This window comes from Dermacentor andersoni, chromosome 3, assembly GCF_023375885.2.
Source record: "Dermacentor andersoni chromosome 3, qqDerAnde1_hic_scaffold, whole genome shotgun sequence".
Taxonomy (NCBI): Eukaryota; Metazoa; Arthropoda; class Arachnida; order Ixodida; family Ixodidae; genus Dermacentor; species Dermacentor andersoni.
In genome coordinates, this window is record NC_092816.1 from 128,602,021 (window position 1) to 128,622,882 (window position 20,862).

A 20,862-nucleotide genomic window follows, 5' to 3' on the forward strand; every position below is an offset into this window, starting at 1 on the left:
CCGAAAACATTAAATCTATGCGGGAATGCCAAGGCACAGGAGTGGCATGGTGTAAGGAGAACTAAATCCATCCATGATTTCAGAGAGGCAAGGCGGATGCAAAAGGAGATTCAACGCCGCATTCATGCTCTACAACCTAAAAGATGAAAACGTTTCTGTGAGTCGTTTGATCAACCTAAGCGGTTATCTCTGATATTGAGAACCGTGCGTGGACTTCGCGTGTCTTCTTAACAGCGTGTTCCTGTCAAATTCCTCGCTTTGCACCAAGGCCGCAGAGAAATTGACACTGCTGAAGAATTTTACTGAAGACTCATCGGCAGACAGCGTCGAGAACTTAGGCGGGAAGGCATTTCCGGGGGGGTCATTATTTTTATTACCCGTTAACCGCTCTTTCACTGCTTTCCAAATAACCGAACTAAATGTTGTTTGTGGATTTTGAAAAAAAAATGCAATGTGAAAAATTTATTCTTATGAATGTGATGATTTCTTTCCTTTGGTACCTTGATAATTATGAGTTAACGTTCTGCCCAACGTAGTTGCATGGGTGACCAGTTGTCCCTATATAGAAGAGGAAGGAATTGGCAGCTCAGCACGCCAGGTTAACTCTGCCTTTTTGGCCTCTATAACGCCCTGCTCCTCCTCCAGTGGTCTATTTAAATTGCCACCGAAATGACAACCATTCAAGGCGCGCACTTTGCTAGGTGAGCAATACCGACCGCCGATATTTTGCGCAGGTGATTGCAGTAGCTGGACGACAGAGACTAGTATGTGCGACAGGTCGCGTTCGCCTTCCGCGGCGCCCAGGGTGGCCCAGCCACACCTTCTGGACAGCCTATGGAGCGTGCCTCTGATCACAGCCGCCGCGGCGTTCCTGAGTACGGTGGGCGTTTCCAACCACGGATTCTTCTACGTCGTGTACATGGGCCACTACGGAGCGACCCGGGAGGAAGCGTCCTGGCCTGCCAGTATTCATTCCATTGCCTGCCACGTCATAGGTATGATGAATTGAAAACCCGGGTTGAACGAATACCGCCCGTGTTCATCGCCAAAGCGTGATCTGTGCTTTCGCCGAACGCTTAAAAAGACCAAACCTTAGTGATCACGTTGATCCCTGGCCGTGCATAAAACGCAGGGTGCTATAAATACTCGGGGAAAGTGCGATTGAGGTACTTCAGATCTTTGTATAAACCGTTGTCTCCAACAGGACGTCCCAATTCGTTTCTCTATTCTTTATTGAACATTTGCGATGCTGGTAATCTATTTCCTTTTTGCCCTAACTTAACCTTTTGACAGAGTTTTCCTAATTACACTAGTAGGCAGCAATGAGAATACTCACGTTTCGGCAACACCCTCAAATGACCTATTTAACTCCGTCAGTCGTCAGTCCCTGTGTATGTGTGTTGTATCATATACTCACGGAATTTCGGCACGCTCTTATGTTCAGAGTAACATTATACGGTACCTAAGTAATGTTTCATATACGGAACAATGTCAGATAACAATCATTTCTTGTTTTCGCGTGTTCTTCATGTTGATTACATGAGCCACTTTGTTGTCTCGCCTTTCTGCTAGGTCTCGTTCTCGCAGCTCTACAACGAACTGTATCAGTCCACAACCTCACACTGATGGGTGGCTTATTCTCTTGGATGGGCTTCGTACTGTCCGCATTCGCTCCTAATATCCAAGCAATATCAGTAACCATGGGGGTAATTTATGGTAAGTTAATCTCCTGAACTACAAAACATATCTGCAGTATTTATAAGGCCTGTAACATTTGGATATGCACAGGTGTATATCCATCATTGGATATCGATCGATATTACGCGAAAAGATTGAGCGTTCGCAAGTTAGAAACCACTTCACTACAACATGTTTGCAAACTGCAGTCTCCTTTGTGTTCTTTTTCGTATTTTTTGTGTAATATACATATTCTTCCAGGCACAGATAAAAGGGTTTTGGCGCTCTCCTCATTCCGTAATAATTTAGCTTGCGTATAGCAGTACATACTAAGAGACAACGCTAACGAAATTTGAAAATCAAAAGCAGACAACCAAAATAAAAGCAAAGGTGCAAATATCGTGAAAAGGTGTTTGCTTCGGGGTGTACATGAAATTGAAAAAAAAATTAAGAAATGTTCACAAGAAAATAACTTCCCTTGTCAACGCGCCACTAGTGCACTAATTGCCAAGTCATTCCAAAAAACATTTAAGATTGCCGTTTATTTTTGGTTAGCCATTTCTGGTTAGGCTTTTGTACCACAGCTCTTCCTTTAAAAAAAAATATTATATTCTCGAAATACCAAACGAGCGTAGAAAATCCTTAAAAGAATTTAGCAATGTGCAGCTTTTAGTACCCAGTGCGCAGCCACAGGACTTGCACTGAAGGACCGCCGTGCTCCGCGGCTCTGGAGTTGTACTGTTTGCGAGTGCTCACTCAGGCTCGTGTTGAGCAACCTACTTTCTTTTTTTTTTTAGGCACCTCTTTGTTTTGTGTTCACTGGTACGCTAGTCAGAGCGGGATGTGCCTGACTACAAGGTTTTACGATGCGTGAAAGCTTAAAGAGAATTTCGTATCATAGAGATGGTCCGTGATCTAACTGCTCGTGGGAAGAAGGAGTTTCTGTTGCCATCACTAAGCAGCTCCAGATGATGATTACATTAATAAATTATACTTAAGTCCCGCTATAGTGGTGACTTCTAATATGGTGCAAACTATTCCCTGACGGGCCAATCCAGCATGTAGGTGCAAGTGGGTACTGATAGGGCATGTACTGATTTGTATTGTGCGTCGTTCCCACCCCCACGCTGTAACGCCGTAAAGCCCCGTGATGTGGTATATTAAATGAAGAGAATGAAATGAAGGTAATAACGCACGCAAACTTGTCCAAGCTAAGTCTGCTTCTTTAGTTAACAACTTTGTCAGTGGTAAATGCTTGCCGAATTGTCAAATTAGTCCAAATATGGCTGTGCTTTACCCCTACCGTGTCTTTAGCATTAGCTCACTTTCTGGAACGCACATTTGGTTAGTGAAGAAAGTAATATTCAAAAGCCGGTTCTATCCACATAGTATGATTTATACATTAGCGCCTACAAAATCCAAAAAGGGCGAGGAGGCCAATTTCATACTTTACGTGTGCACGACATAGCGTCAAGAATAAAAAAAAACAAGAGAACTTGTGCCTGCGTATTAGAACCCTCGGGGCTATTCGTAATAATTTTCGTACTCTAATGGTCGGCACTATAATAGGAAATCTCGTAAATCTATCTTTGGAGGTACCCTAATGGCCATTTCTCATAGAGGTACAGTAAAATGAGTTGCCAAGGAGCCACATGCCGGCATTACAGCGTATATACGTGGACCGGTTCTTCAGTACTTCACACCTTTCATTTGCGATAACGAGAATGATTTATTCTTATGTTCGCGATAAATTCATGAGGTGTGTCGTCAGAAAGAAAATCTGCGACCTCGTGTTCAGCTTGAGAACTTCCTTATTCTCGTGTCTACCCTTCTAATTTAACGTCTTTTAATTTATGCTTATCGGCAAGATGGTTAATTTTGCCCACCGCTAACTAATGGAGATATATTCATTTCACATTTCAGCTATGGGCTCCGGGACCATGGTGATAATGCTATCGGTTTACAACATTACGTACTTCATGAAGTATCGAGGAGTGGCCACTGGTTTCAAGTTTGTAGGCTGGTCCCTTTCGGGTTTGGTGTTCCCTCCTATACTGACCATCCTCTTCAATACTTACGGCTTCCAAGGCGGCATGCTGCTGCTCGGCGGGATAGTTATGAATGTCATGGTCTTCATTATGCTCCTAAGCAATCCAAGAGCCATACGCTGCTGCACCACTGGAACGAGGAAAATCAGCCGCCAAGTTCTACTTACTGTGGTAGGTTCACACATTTTCATAATAACTACCTTCTTTCAACGGAAATTCAAAGACAGAACCTTTGAAGACGACAGACACGAAGTAGTCAGTACAGCAGTCAGTAGTGTGACAGTAGTCAAATAAAGGTAATCTCAGACTGGATTCAAGGTTTTCATAAGGGGACTTCACTCTGTCTGGCCCATGACGAAGACAAGTTGCCTTGTCCCAACAATGGCCTCAGTTTCTGACCTCTCTTTCTTCCACCATTCTTAGTAGCTTTCTGCGGTGTCTATACTGATTCACGTTTAATCTGCAGGCACACATAATGTATATGATTCAGCAAGCGCAAGGCAGTGATAGTGAAGGTCGCCGCGAGAGACCATCATCTTAATGTGGACAAAAGATAGGTTGATGATGAAGATGACGTTGCTATGTAATATGGCAGGGCGAACACCAAGACTTGCAGTCCGGATGTTTAGGTACTTATTGCACGAAAAAAAGCACGTGTGAACTTAATTTGTATTGTTCACCTTGTTCATAGTGTTAAGGGATATATTTCATTGCTCACCGGATTACTGAACCAGTCCCGTAGAAAAAACTATTAATAATAGTTCGGAAAACATGTAGTGGCAATGTGGCTTAAATGTCAACTGCAACGAAATGAAGCCCACTTTCAGGTAATTGAAATATACAGTAGCATCTGTGTGGAATTTCACACTTGAACTACCAGTGCATGTGTCAATAGACGCTGGAATGATTGTCACACCGAATCTGCAAAATAACTAAACAAAATAAATTAGTACAGCGCCATTACCACTCGACAGAAATAACGTACGACTTAGACGTATGACTTGGGTGCGCGATTTTGCCCTAGAATCTGGGAAAGTTAAGATGCGTTCTGCCTTTCCCTGCGCAGCCATGGCTCGTGTTAAAGTAGGTGTCACAGCATCCTTGTAGTAGCCGTTTAAACGCCAACTGCAAAGAAATTTCACTTCGGTTTAATTGACTATAAATGCTGGCGTATGCTTTCAAGGTAATCTTGGCAAAGCCGCAGGGCCGCTAATGGCCTATATTTGTTATTAGTAGCTATTAAGTAGCGCCTATGCAGACGACGCATGCAGCTGGCGGCAGAGCGGTAGCGATGCGGATATGGCGCATATTAAAGAACTGTAGCAGTGTGTTCAATGGGGGCTGGTTGGTTCATTTTTATAATAAAAACAGGAACAGCGCAACACAGGACGAGCGAATAAACAGGACAGCGCTCTGTCCTGTTTACTCGCTCGTCCTGTGTTGCGCTCTTCCTGCTTTTATTCTAATGAACCGTACGCAACTGCTGATCGCTCAGTTGCGACATGTTCCGTCTAGGCAGCCAGGCGCATTGTTCGCTCATCGTTTTCCAATTAGCGGGCATCTTTTTCGGTGTGCGTTCTTCGTGTTGCACTCGTGATTTGAGCTGTTGCAAGAATGCCGGTGCGTTGCGTGACCGTCGGCTGCTCGAATAGGTACTCGAACACGAGCGTTGGCTGTGCAATGCATAACGCTCAGTAGAGCAAGGCGGAACACATCTTTCCTGCCCCAGCTTTCAGAGCGAGACGGTGCCCCGGGGCGCAACGGGCAAGTGCGACGCGGTCCAGTCAACGTGCACAAAGCATGTAAACTGGTGTTGACGAAGCTGCACTAGCTAAATTTCAACAGCACGGTCACTTATCCGTCATGATCTGCTTCGCAGACGCTTTCTCTGGGTGACCATAAGTACTCTATGGCGCAATGGCGCCCGAGAACCAAAGGTAACGTTCAGCAGTAACTTTTATTGAAGAGCGATATTCTCTAGCGATCATATCAGTCAGTGCATCATCAATAAATTTCGTGTGTCACGACATCCGACGCGTCAAAGTAGACGAGCGAAATCCTTTCTGACACAGTGCCAGAAACGAGCAGGAACGCATGATGCATTTGTCACGAAGGAGAATACGACGCGGCGGCTATGGTGTAGATGCGTTGGCAAGCCATGCAGGATAGCAATACCGCCATAGCGATATGGGCGAGCTCGTGTAGTCCGGTCGTGCGAAGCCTCAGCTACTTCTCATCTTCCGCTGCATGTATCTTGTCCTATTCGTATGTTCGCTGACGACTGTGTGATTTATCGTACTGTGACTAACATGTCTGGCCAAGCACCTCTCCAGAATGACCTTAATAACGTGCAGGACTGGTGCAACCGTTGGCAAATGCCCTCGAACCCTAACAAGTGCAAATTTATTTCGATTTCCCGCCGTCGTAATCCTTATCTCTCTACTTACACAATTGCAAACGTCCCAGTAGAATCAGTTCTAGCCTATAAGTACCTAGGCGTAACCCTGTCCCACGACCTTTCCTGGAATGCGCATGCGACTAACGTAATTTCGTCAGCGAACAACTCTTGTTTTCATGAGGCGTCATCTTCGTCATGCTCCACAGCAGGTTAGACTATTCGCATACAAATCATTTGTCAGACCACAACTGGAATATGCCACCGCCACCTGGAACCCTCATCAAACATATATCATCAATGCACTCGAGTCAGTTCAGAATCTTGCGACTAGATTCATCCATTCTTCATATTCATATAACATCAGCATTTCACACTTAAAGGTACAATCTAGCTTGGCATTTCTTGCTTTTCGTCGTCGCATCGCCACGCTATCTCTCTGTCACAATTTTTTTTTACAGCTCACTAAGCCGCCCACCTTACGTCACGCCATCATCTTCACGCTTGTCACAGCGCACCAGCCATCAACTCTAAGTTTATCGTCCTCGAACACGAACTGTCACTTTGCAATCATAATTTTTTCCTCGAGCTGCCAAGGACAGGAACGACCTACCCTTCAATGTCGCTGCCATCACATGTCATTCAGAATTTCTAGAAACTATTCAAACTTGTATTTCAATGTAAAACCTGCCTTTTCTTGTGTCCACATGCTAACCACCCCTTATGTAATACCCCGAATGGGGTCTTTAAGGTAATAAAATGAAATGAAATGAAATGAAATGAAATGAAATGAAAAGCATCGATTTTTTGCGAGCTCTTTCTGACGCTTTGACTAGTATTTCAAGCGTAAGATCTTACATAGAGACTACTGCAGGCCTAAATTATTTGAAAGTGGGCTTTTTCCGCGGTCGAACATATCACTGTAGTCGGCCTTTAAGCCCTTGCCCCGGGGACTTAGTCGAAACTGCAAGATCAGCAGTAGTGTATGGTTCTACGACTTTCACCGTATCCGCATCACTACCGCTTACCGTCAGCTGCTCACGTCGTCTGCTGAAGCACTATTTAAGGGCTGCTAACGATAAAATTAAAGAATTTGCAGCCCTTTGGATTTGCGAAGATTACTTTGATGCGGTAGTCCTAGTCCTCCTGCATGTGAAGGACGATGGCAGCAAAGAAACACCGGTGAGCTGCTTCCTATACGCACATCTCGGTGCTCAAGCAACGCGACCCCTTAACGTTTGAGGCCATGGTGTCAATCTTAATTCAACCGCCGGACGCCATTACCTTCTCGTAGCCGAATGAGCGGCCAAAGTGGAAACCAAGATTTGAGCGTTTCCGAACCTATTCAGGTTTTTGCGTTAAGACCGAGAAGCACCAAGTAGACGTGCTACTCTACATCATGGGCGAGCGAGCCAAGGAAATGTACGCCACTTTTGCTCTCTCTGAAGAGAACTCCAATAATTTCGACGCAATCGTGGAGCAGTTCGGCAAATACTTTATCCCGCGACACAACATAATCTTTTAATGAGCCAGATTCAACACCAGAGTGCAACGAGACGGTGAGTTGGCCGAAGATTTCGTTACTGTGCTTCACACACAGTTTTGAAAGGCTGCGAATTCGGAGCTCTCCGAGAAGAGTTCGAGTGCGACCGCCTAGTAGTCACGATAAAAGATAAGCAGCTATCCGCTCTCCATGCAGACCGCACTCTTCAGAAGGCTCTTGAGTTCGCCCGCCAGATCGAGAGCGTCCGTCAGCAAGAAGTCGAGCTCCACCAGGCAGCGTCATGTGTGAACAAAGTTGCATCAGCTCCCGAATCCACTTGCCGTACTTCGAAAGAGGACAAAAGCGGCAACCATTCACGTGAGGCAAAGAAGCCATTTTTCTCCTCCGGTAAAAACAGCATGCAGAAACCATGCCGTTGGTGCGGTCAAGAGCGTCACCCTCGTACTCTGTGCCCAGCACGTTCGGAAGTCAATTTAGAGTCAAAATCAATTTAGAAGCAGGATTCCTCGGACTAATCAAGACTTCGGATGCTGGAACCTGGGAGACAACAGTCTTAGTTCAAGGTCAGCCCGTAGATTTCAAGGTTGACACTGGCGCCGACGAAAAAGTCCTCCCGAAGGAAGTATTCCAGGCGCTCAAGGACAGACCTTTTCTCTCAGCTTCTCCTCTCCAGCTACATGGTCCAGACGGAGTGCCTCTTCCAGCCGCAGCAGTGGCACGACTCGAGCTCATCTACCGCGACCGTACGACTATTCGGGATGCCTACGTCGTATATGAGGTCCGCACTCCGTTGCTAGGCAAGCCAGCGATCAAAGAACTCCGGATGTTGACATTTGAAAACGCCATTGCTGAGAAACTGAATCCGAAAGAAGAATTTCCAGCGTTGTTCCAGGGACTCTGCAAGCTGCACAAGGAACAACGAATTCAGCTGCAAGCAGAAGAGAAACCTTTCGTGCCCCGCTCAGCTCTCCGAGGCGCATCCCAATTCGTTTGTACGAAATGACAAAGTTGGAACAACAAAGACTGCAGAAAGTCGGCGTCATATCACCTGTTGACCAGCCGACAAAGTGGTGCTCACCAATGGTAGCCGTCCCAAATCCCTCCGGAGACGTGAGCATCTGCGTGGACTTCACAGAACTGAACCGCCACGTTCTGAGAGAATGGCATCCTATCTCTTCCGTGGAGCACACTCTCGGACTTCATGGAGCTAAAGTGTTCTCTAAACTAGACGGTAACCCTGGATTTTGGCAAATCCCACTTTATAATGGTTCTAAAAAGCTCACCACGTTCATCTCACCTTTTGTACGCTTCTATTTCAACCGGTTACCGTTTGGAATTGCGTCTGCTCCTGAACACTTCGAAAAACAGGTGTCATGAATTTTACAAGGGGTCCGTAGTGTTGTCTGTCACATGGACGACATCCTTATCTGGGGTTCGAATGACCAGGAGCATAATTAGACACTCAGAAATGTGCTGCATCCACTCATCAAGGCTGGACTCACATTAAGTGAAGCAAAATGTTTGTTTAATGTCCAGCGCCTCACGTTCCATGGACACTGGCTAGACCAAAACGGCATACAACCCGACGAAAAGAAAGATGAAGCCATTATGAAAACGGAGAGTCCAAGAAATAGGACCGAGCTGCAGAGAATTCCAGCTATGGCAACACACCTCGCCAGATTAGTTCCCAATCTCTCTGATGTCCTGCAACCCCTTACTCTTTTGCTGTCAAAGAAGCAAAAGTTTGCTTCGGATGCTCCACAACAGTAGGTGTTCAACAGATGGAATCGGTGCTCTCGTCTCACCATGTCCTTCGAGTTTACGATCCATCGAGAGAAACGATCGTCACTACAGATGCATCGTCCTTCGAAGTTGGAGCATTAATCCGGCAGAAGCAAACGAATGGCAAGTTTTCTGTCATCGCTTATGCTTCAAGATTACTCTCAGAGTCCGACAAGCGTTACGCTCAAATCGAGAAAGAGGCTTTTGCTTTAGTCTGGGCGAGTGACAAGTTTAGCGATTATCTTGTGGGCAAGCTGCTCAACCTAGACACAGACCATAAGCCGTTCGTTGCCATCTTTCCTTCGAAGAGTGTTGACGACCTGACACCCAGATTACCGTGGCTAAAGAGGAGAATGATGCGATACCAGCACGATATTGCATACGTTCCAGGCAAAGATGGTCTAGCCGCAGACACTTTTTCCAGAGCGACTTTCCAAAAAATAGAAAACACAGAGCTCGAAGAAAACGTGGAAGCTTTCATATGCTCTTTGAAAACCTATTTTTTTTATAAAGGAGCACTGCCTTCGATGGCTACAGGCATCCCAACAAATAGACCCTGTTTGTGCAAAACTTTGCCGGTGGATCAAAAAAAAAGAAAGAGTAGCCCAATAGGCGAGATTTGCCAGTGCCCTTAAAACCCTTCTGCGAGCATCGACACCAGCTCACTCTGGAGAACAATTTACTCATCTATGCTGCTCGAGTTGTCGTCCCTGCCTCTTGCCAAAACGAAGTCCTATGACTCTTACATGAAGGACACTTCGGCATAACAAAGACACTTGCTCGAGCCAGAGATTGTGTCTGGTGGCCCCATTCTAGGAGCTGATGTCACGTCCCTGGTGAAGCAATGTTAGCAATGCGTCGAATCAACAAGCAACAGGAAAATGGCACTCAAAAGTTCCAAATTTTCAGAAAGACCCTGGCAACACATGACAATGGACTTGTCTAACTATAAGAGCCAGTGACCAGTGGCCAGCAACAGATTATTATTCAAGATACCCTGAACCAGCTCCGCTCGAGAAGCTTACGTCCACAGCTGTAGCCAACCACTGCAAGTCATTTTTTGCACGCCACGTGATTCCTGAGTTTCTGGTTTTGGACAACGGCCCGCTGTTTTCGTCGACTGAATTTTCACTCTTCGCTCAGGACTATGCCTACAAGCACATTAGCTCTAGCCCTCACAATCCTCAGAGGTATGGACTTGCTGAGGCTGAGGTAAAAATTGTCAAGACTTGCATGAAAAAACGAAAGACCCTTACTAGACGCTTCTAGCTTACAGGTCGATTCCTTTGAAGAATGGGCATAGCCATGCGGAACTACTGATGGGTTGTCGGATTAGAACCAAGCTTCCTCTTAGTTCCACCAAGCTGACATCCCAACTGCCAGATCAAGAGAGCATTCGGAAGCTCGAGGAACCGTACCGGAAACGTCAAAGGAAAGACTTCGACAGACGTCACGGAGTTCGCCAACTGCCGCGGCGCTATTCTACGGAAACGATGTCTGGTTGACAGACCTCAAGTGCAAAGCGACAGTATATGCCCCAGCCACATGAGCCTCGATCCTACTGGGTTAACACTGACACTGGTTATGTGCACAGGAACACGACGCAGCTAGTTCGCTGTTCCCCTGCTAAAACCCACGCAGAAAATGTTTGTGTCAGTAACAGTGTAGCAGACGCCCATTCGTGTTGCCAAGACACTTCCCACATGCACACTACAAGTAGGAGGTGCGTGAAGCCGCCTGCTGCAGTGAACTTAGCTTGCTCTGTTGGGGAGATGATGTATATGCTGCCATCTAGTGAAAGCAGGGAGACCTAGTTCCCCGTGACTGCGCGTGGTCGACGATCAGGCAGCGCGTGCTCTACTTCTTCCAGATATAGAACACGCCTGAGAGACTACTAAACGTGTGCGTATGTCACTCCTCGTCTGGCCGTCTCGCTCTTCCTTCCTGGCTACAACACTAATGGCATACATAACCCTTGCATTATGCGAACATTCATCCAACCAGACTGCATAGTCTGTGTTACGGACATGGTGATAGCATTGTATGACACTCAATTCTTTCTCCTGACTGCCTTGTTCCACCGAGCCGACTGCTTCTTTGATCTAGCGTATTATTAGTGGGGTGGAATAGCGATAAGACATCGGGCATCAAACCTCAAGGACTTCAGCCTGAATCGCCGTACAGGCTTGTAGCGACGCCTGAAAGCGGCAAAGAAAAAAGAACTAATCTCACGATGTCTATAGACGCGAATGCGAATAGAATTCGAACGATGTAGGGATGAGCCATACTTCTTATGGTCACGTTTCTTTACCATTTATAATCATGTTTTTAGATTTCCTTTGCCTAAGCTACATGTAGCATACTTCAGCATACTTCATACTTCGGCATACTTCACTTTGCAATGACACTCGCCTGCCTAGGTCGCCCGTTAGCATGCCGGCATGACGACGCCTGTATGACGCTAACACTGTGACAATAGAATGAAGAAAAAGAAATGACATTTGTGAAACGACAAAAGTGAGATGACGACGATGGCATAACGATAATGAGAAGATGATTCATTAATGATGACGATGGTACACGGATTACAGCGGGAAGACGTGGGCATGAGGAAAACGAGATGACGACGAGTGTGCGCCGACGATGGCGTGACAACAGCCGAATGACGAAGCTGGAATGACGACAATGGCTCGACTACGATGGAATGATGACGACAGCATGACAACGGAAGCCCGATCATGACGGTGGCATGATAACGGTGGCAGAAGCACAAATCAATAACGACAGCATGATTAGAATAGAATAACGAAGAAGAAATGGCATCGGTGAATCGACAACGGTGGTATGAGGACGACCGAATCCCAACAGGGGGAGGACGTTGCTGAAGCGACGACGATGGTAGAACGACAGCGTGGCGACGACTGTATAACGACAATGGTGATCCTGAATACTGTATGACAAGGATGTGATGTGTTATGACGATGACACGACTACAGTGACACGATGACAACGGTCTGACAACGGATGCATAATACGCCTGTCTGACAACGGCGCAAAGATGACGATGGCATGACAATAGAGAAATAATCACGATTGAATGACGAGGGCATATTACGATAGAATGACAAATGTGAATCGACCTTGATAGAATTACGAAGGCGGGATGAAGACAGTCGGAGGACATTACTGAAGTGATGATGATGGTGTGCCGATAACGGGACGACGATGGCTTGACGATAATGATATGACGAATTTGCAATAATTTGGAACGAGAAGAACATAAATCGAGATTGCTGATCTTTATTAGTCATATCATAGAAGCTTACTTGACCCCTGTGACAGAAAGGATCTTCCACATCCGCCGCCAAGGCCGTGAATGGTGGCGCTGGGTAACACAAGCAGGGTTATTCTAGTAGGCGAACGTAACTAAACAAGAAGGTAGACAGGAAAACATTGCGATGTTAACTCAATAGTCGAAAGCATCGCGTCTGTGATAGCAAGAGTACGGTTCGTTTACCACCTGCGGCCAGTTGTTTTTTTTTTCATCGTATTTCTTTTCTATTTATTCTCAATTTCTTTCATTCAGTTAAGAAATACAGGTAATTTTTGTCGTGCTGCCCTTGGTGTCATTGTCAGGACCGTTCACCGAGTCTAAGATACTCTCACGGTGAGCACACCCGTCATTGGCACGAAAAGCAAAATGTGTGCTAGTACGCTACCTGAAGTGCACCGGCTTAGGAGAACGTTTATAGCATCCCTGTGCATCCTCACAGAGGGACTCAGGGCTCTCACTCTCCTTCTTTTCCTCTTTCTTTTCCCCTTTCTCCCACCCCCAATGTAGGGTAGCAAATCGGGTGCTCGTCTGGTTGACCACCCTGCATTTCCTGTTCTTTCTCGCTTTCTTTCTCTATCTTAAGGCATACACACACAAAGATATATATATATATATATATATATATATATATATATATATATATATATATATATATATATATATATATATATATATATATATATATATCAACAATAGTGTGACGTTACAAATGCGAAGACGGTAGTAAAATGACCTCATCATAATGATCGCTAGATGAATATGTGGCGACGATGCTATGACGACGATGCAACGATCCGAACGACATCACGACCACGAGTGCGTTCCTAGTAGCCCATGATATTAGACAACTCGGCCAACCAAGTCTTGTTGTCTAGGAAGGGTTGTCTGGGAAAATGGTAAATCATAAACTGTGCAGTCACGTCTTCCCAACTCGAATGTGTTCTTCGATTGGGAAACCACTTCCGCTACCTTTTAATGATCCTAATTAAAACAATGCGCAATTTTCAATCAATTAGTCAATATGACAGGGAACCTAAGTGGTAAGAAAATGTTGTGTTGCTATTTACAATGATGCATTGTTTCTCATTTCATATTAAAGCACACCTTTTCTTCGCTTGCAACGAAACTCCTCTCCAGGCGAAAAATGTGTGTGACGCAGAAACAGTGTTTCAACTACCCGTGGAAATCGAAGTCAAGACGAGTGGCCAATCGCAAGGCGAGCCGTCCGAGACTCAGAGTTTATGCACGGAGTCACTCTGCGCAGCCTTCGCGCCTCTGAAGGCCCCGATCTTTTACGCCTTCCTTCCGTCGTTTGTGCTGTGCGACTACGGCGACATGCTTCTGTCGACGACCATCGTGGACTATGCTATAGACAAAGGATTGACAGTCGCCCAAGCCAAGCAGATGATCATATGCATCTCGCTGGCGGGGCTCCTCGGGAGGCTACTTTTACCACTGGCAGCAGACCGGGGCTACCTGAGCCGTAGCGCGCTGGTGGCGCTGTGCTACGTGTTCATAACGCTAGCATGCCTGGCGTTGCCCCACGTGCACTCGGTTGCAGGCCTATGGATGGTGTGCTTCGTGGCTGCGGCGCAGTTTGGTTGCCTTCTGACCATGAAAGGTGTCCTAGTGGCGGACTACCTTGGCATCGAACACATTGCGGCGGCCATAGGCGTCACGGGAGTTGCCATGCTACCTCTGCTGCTGGGAAACCCTGCGATCATAGGTAGGTAAATCTTGTGGCTGTCTCTAATAGAACTTCTATTGTTCCTTCTGGGTTCCCCTCGCTACAGCCGTAATGAGAGTAGTGCGATGAAAAACTAAACTTATGTTTGAGTAGGTTTGTATATCGCGAGTAATTAGTAAGCATTGGTGTCTAGCGAGAGAAATCAGCCATGCAAGCACGAAGATTGCCCACCAACTGTTCCCGATATGTTTTCTCAATATTTGCGCAATCAAAACGCTGCATATTTCACGTGAAAATATTAAATCAGTAGATCACAAACGTTCTATCTCCATGGAGCCTTGGAAGCTACTGTTGGGTTGCGGCAGAGAAAAAAAAAAGAAACATTCGTCGTCATGAGTTCTGCCAGTGCAACCAATAAGTTTATCTGCTAAGCATGCAGTGCGCAATGCATCGCATGATGAATTTTTTATTCTTGTGGTGGTTGGAACAAGGGTATATATCTGCAGGGGTATATTGAACATTGCTATAAGTATAGGTCAATTCGATAAATATGAGCAGTACTGCGTTTAGTTACGTCGGGTGATGACAGTTTTTGTGAACCGGAAGTCTGCGGGAGACCTCGTGCAAACTTGCTTCTGTTGTAGAAGTTGCTTATACACTACCGCCGCTCGGCCTATGTGTTTCAAGGCCCAAGTTAAGCTGATCTCCATATTTACTACGAGAATGCATGATTTTTGATCTAGAACGATAGATACGTGCCACACCAAACCTAGTCATCCTGTAAATTGTGTAGCGTGATGAAACCCCAGCGCCACCTGCATAAACAGGTAATTCTTGTAAATAGTAATTAAAATGCTTTATAAGCGCTGAGCGCCGCAAATATAGGCCGTAGGTAACTGTTACGCGTCTGAAGCACTGCTTCGTTATCGAAGCGTACCTGTGATCCCATTGGCGGCCGATTAGATGGCAACGTGGTGACATTATGTTAATGAAATATAAGGTGCGCCAGGGTCAGATTGCAAGTTTTGTTAACTAGGTCCATTCGCCTGACAAACTCGCCAGAGCTAGAGCGATACCGAGTTCTTCTACTGTGTGAGGAAAGAGTAATATTCCACATAGCGCTTCTTGTTCTCTATGAGGGGGTAAACCCTGTAAAACCTAAAGCTACAGAGCACTGAACCGGTTGGTGTAACCGTTTTTTTTTTACATGTGTACATCTTTTGACAGCCTAATCCCTGAATACACGAATGGCGGCAACGCCGAACTAACTTGTCCAGATGTAACGATGTGGGCATCAAAATGCCTAGTTTCCCTTTACACAATCCTTATGAACTTGTATTTCTGGTTTCGCATCCACCGCAGAGGTTTCAGTATGAAAACGGACCTTGCAATGATTGTCATTCACGGTTACTAATTGCAGAAGCTGTTAAAAGCGTGCCGCAGTTATGCAGCTACAATGCGGAAAATTTTGCGGAACGTAAATTCTGACATCTTAACCTTCGTTTCAGATTATGACGGAGCGTGTGCTATTCATTTCTTGTTATTCCCCATAAGTCTTCCGGTAAAATACATTTTAAGGCTAGATCCCGAAGTAAAGTTTAGTTTCATTCATTCCTATTGAGCTCTTCGTTGTACATAGCAAATTCTGCATAAAGGAATGGCCAGCAAATTGGTACGCAACATGACACGCAACATTGACGAAGGCAACACGGCGCGCCTACGTGGCAGTAAACATGTGGGCGAATGTCAAGAAACTAGGCTTAAGCTTCCGGCGTCCGTTTATCCTATAAAGACAATTTCCGGCTATTCAATTCTCATAATTTTTTTCACGAGTCTACGTTTTCAGGTTATTATGTCCCAATATGATGCAACCTCTAGAGCCCAGCTGTTTGGCGCTCGTTCCGGCGGCGAGTACAGGTTTCGTACCTCGGCGTAACCGAGCAAACGAGGACAGAGAAAGATGAAAGCGAACGTCGAGTGCAGCGTGAAAAGAAAAGCGTAGTGCCGTGTAAGTCTTGCGACGACCGCTACGAGATGGCGCCAAAGCATCGCGCTAAGTGCCTTCGTCTGTTGACCGATGGCACGCGGCGAGTGCGTCGCACGATACCATATATGGATACGACGCGCTGCATGAGCGGCGGTCTGTCCGTGGCGACTGCTGGAATCAAGCCCACGCGTCACCGACTGGCTGACTGTAGTGATCTCCCGATTTGACAGGCAGTCGCGTCACACTTCGCTTCTTTTCCTACTTGCTGCACGAGACAGAATGTCCGTGCTAGCCGATATATGCGAAATGAAAAGACGTATAGAGCTGCGCTCGAATTTCGCATTAGGGGGAATCATAATCGTCGGTGATTCATTTTTTTTTTTTTTTTGCAGGGTACTTTCGCGACACAATGGGCTCGTATGACAACCTCTTCCGGTCATTTGCAGCCCTGGCCTTCCTCGTGGCGATGATGCTTCTGGGCCTCGTGTGCCACGAAAGGACAACCAACAAGTTCCTGCGTCGGGACAATAGCTCCGGCCACGTAAACTACGGAGCCACCATATAGCGGCAGTATACGGGCGCCACCACCAACGTTCTGTGGCCGTACTCGCTAACGTCTGTTATACACCGTACCACATGTTCACACTCAAGCCAAGGGAACGCTTTTCTTGATCACTTAAGGATGTGGTTTTGCGCATTCAGAGGCGTAAAATAATAGGTAATCAAAGCGTTAAGCCTGATATTTGACCGCTTAGTTCACAGCTTTAATCACCCGGGCTATCTTTAGCGGTGACAACAAGGGTCAATCTTTTAGCATCGTACTTTTTTTACATCCTCGCATACTGCTACCATCTTGTCTTCTATGGAAAGGCAATCCCACACCTGTTCACTAAGTCCAGCGGTGTCCGCGGCAGCTGCCTTTTAAAAGTATAATGGTATCGATACTAAAACTGTCACTGAAAATCCCATGACGTCGTATGTTGAGTCTGATCATTCCTGTGATGACACTTTCGTGGTTGTATTGATCCACTAGGCAAAAAGAGGAAAGCTCAGCATGGTATTCTGTTCGAGCACGTGCACTGCGAAAGCAACGCCGACCACTAAGGCAACCACCATTATTTTCATGCTTGTATTTGCCACCAAGACTATAAGACCTTTCAACAGGCAAATATATTCCGCGGATCTCGAAATACTTGTGCCAACTGAAGCAAACAACGTCAATCAGCACCCCCAGCACTATTCTGACAATAGGTAACAACATGCGGCCGCTCTGGAGACCTTGTGCGATGTCGCTAACCTCCGTGGTATGCGAGTGTGCTCCCACGTTCCGCCGGAAATAGAAATGGCGGGTGGCACAATCTTAAACACTGACAAGACCACTTCCAACGCTCACAGAAGCAAGTTACAGATGAAGGTGGTACTCCACAAATACGAAGCTTCTCACACGTTTCTCACATATCCTGTGAGGCTTCCATTCATAGGCCAATCACTTTGGTCGGATATCAAGGTGGGCTGGCTTCCCCATGCGGCTTTTTGTTCCGTGATAAGGCAGCTCGCGAGGCAGAAATGCACGATGCTTGGCCACGGGAGCCGGGTGTCGGCAAGCATGTCAGCGGGCTGCTGCTGCGGTGAGCCCCCAGAACACTTTTGCCTTCAGGACTATTGCTTAGAGGTGCTCCCACTTCTTCAAATCTGAGGTGGTATCTTCTAGCGTCCCCGCATCGAGCACGAAATAACTATCTGGAATCGGATTCTGTGGCATCACTCGTCTCACACAGCAGCTGACGAATTACTAGTAATAGCCACCTACGCGCCACGTACACGTTTACGAAAGACGACCGCAGGCTGTACAACACGCGCTCTACGTCCGCATTCACTCCTCATTCGCCACCCAGGCCAAACAGGCTTGATTACAATAACAACAAAGCTATGTAGAGTTACGATGATTAAAATACGAATTCTGGTTCTTGGTATTCACTTTTAAGGGTGTTATCTGTTCTCTGAATTACAAGAAACATCGACAGCACCGACTGTTGTGCACACAGTAAATCCAGCAAGACCGCTAGGTTGTCGACATGCTGCAGTCACTAATTAGTGAACTTCCGATGCTCCTGACAAGGCTGAAGATAACATCCCCTGGAAGCACATAGCAAGTAGGTTACGCCAATATACCTATTCGCGGAAGCGTTCAGTGGACACAATCATTCCCCCATTGTGACTATTTTACGCACTAGAAAGAGCGTCGACATTCCAGTGGAGTGTCAGTAGCCTCTGGTCTCTAATTACATGCTTATGCCAATATGTTTCAGATGTTTACACGTTACCGAAAAAAAGTAACTTATACAATCAAAAATGCTTATTTCTAAAATGTAATTTATTAGTGGCGCTTACTACGCCACGAAATCAATTAAACAATTACTAAAACACAAGCCATATGTTTTGCGTTACCCTGTTCCCAACATTTATGAACAATGCACAAACGCACAATATGAACCAAGCTGGCCGCAGTCTTTCCGTTGATTAACGGCAGTCCTCCACACGTTTTTTTTATCTCCACTTATAATTGATTGTCAAACGTGCCATCAGTCATCTTCCCTCGCTTGTGAAGACATCTGGATCGACAATATCAAGTTACTCGCTGTGCACAGTGGAGGGGAGGGTGTTGTTGCTACGCACGAGCACCTGAAGCACAAATTTGTGATTACTCGATGCTGTGATGCCCGCGCCTGGTTCCTCTATGAAGCGCCGGGCGTCATTGATGAGGCTTGGAAAAGTCCCTCCCTGTAGCACCCATGAAAATCTGTAAAACGAAACTCGTCACCAGGCAGCCATACCAGCGCCGATTGAAATCGTCGACCAATATATGGTAAAGCGCTAAGGTGAGAAAACGCTTCGCGCCCATATGTGCCTGTCTAAACGTACGCGACCACGTGTCTGCTGCATGACTGCGGGCGTTCTACTTCAGCTCCCACAAATTGAAGCGCTCAGAGCTCCGTCACCTCGAACAGCTTGCCTCGTCAATAAGGTGACTCGTTACATTTATTTGTTACTCGAATAGATCCAACTGAACCTCAGTGAGTGTTACGGAATAGACGACATAATCAATGAATTATAATACTACCAAAGTCTGTCACTGAATACAAACAAATAAATGCACCTTATTCGTTACGTGCATTGCCGCTCTTTGGATACATCTGGTCTTTGCGAAACTAAATGCTAGACATCATGGTCATCGCTACGCGTAAGCCCGATTTCTCACGAATGAGTTTCCAATACTGGTCATATGCAAATATAACCTGCCCAAATCCATTGGACCATCTCGCTATAAATCCTTCAATTTTTCAACGGGATGCTTCAAAACTAAGTGATTATATCTCACGTGTGTTATTGTGCAGTGTAGCCCACAGCGAGATCGAATATATACATACGTCCTCGCGCGAAAATACACACACAAAACATCCTCCGAGATTACTGGCGCGTCTAAGTCATCTTCAAGGTGTATTAGGCTAGAATATTGCGAATCATTATGCTTATCACCAATGACCCATAAAACTTAACGTGCCGTTTCAAAGCCCATAGCATACTCATGTAACCACAATGATAAATGCAAAGGGTTTTACTATTACTTCTGGCTAAGACCTTTTGACAATAACCTCAGCATAATGAACTAAAGGTGTATAACATAGCAGCGAGGACTAACTTACTGCAGCTCTCGATACCTCACCTGACCGCCTTTTGCTTGTGAAGTTCGGCGGTTTTGAAATATCAAGATACACGGAAGTGGCCACCTTCTAATCTTCTTGAAAAACGTTGGGCTAGTCTGCCTTCTGTCTTCAGATGTCATGCAAAGTACTGACTAGAAGGAACTTCAATCACATGGGCAATGCTTATGCAGAGGTAGCATGACCGAGTGTGCAGACGATGCAATTGCAGATGCACTGAACGCATCCACGGGCCACGTCAGCCAAAGATCGAATTCAGCACATTTTTGTCTTTAGCTTGAAAGACTTTGCTATACTGTAATGCAAGCCGAAAGACAGCAAAGCTGCGCCAAGATAATTTAGTACCTGAAAGAGACACCGCTCAGGCAAGTGGCTTGGCTGGCTTGACGCTTGAAACTGCGTCTTAATTTCACCTTTTGTTGGACACCGTAAATGAGAGGGCTCCGCAGACGGTCGCTTTTCCTGGTGTTCTCGCCTGCGAAACGGGTATTCTGCGTTGAACAGCTTGTGCAAAACGGCACGGCAGTCCGCAAATTTCTGTTTCCCAACGAGTTCGTGCTCTGCTGCTCGACATACGGCGTGAGTTCCACGAGCCACGAGAGAAAAAAAAATTCTGGTGTTTTACGTGCCAAAACCACTTTCTGATTATGAGGCACGCCGTAGTGGAGGACTCCGGAAATTTCGACCATCTGGGGTTCTTTAACGTGCACCTAAATCTAAGTACAT

At 46.0% G+C, this 20,862-nt stretch overlaps 1 protein-coding gene across 1 annotated transcript; it reads left to right on the forward strand.

The window, feature by feature from the left end:
* Positions 1-766: 766 nt before the first annotated feature.
* Positions 767-16,979, forward strand: LOC126525322 (uncharacterized). Its single transcript, XM_072286896.1, has 5 exons — positions 767-995; positions 3,601-3,984; positions 7,820-7,981; positions 13,840-14,466; positions 16,807-16,979. The coding sequence occupies exons 1-5, from the start codon at positions 767-769 to the stop codon at positions 16,977-16,979; spliced, it is 1,575 nt and encodes a 524-aa protein (XP_072142997.1).
* Positions 16,980-20,862: the final 3,883 nt, after the last annotated feature.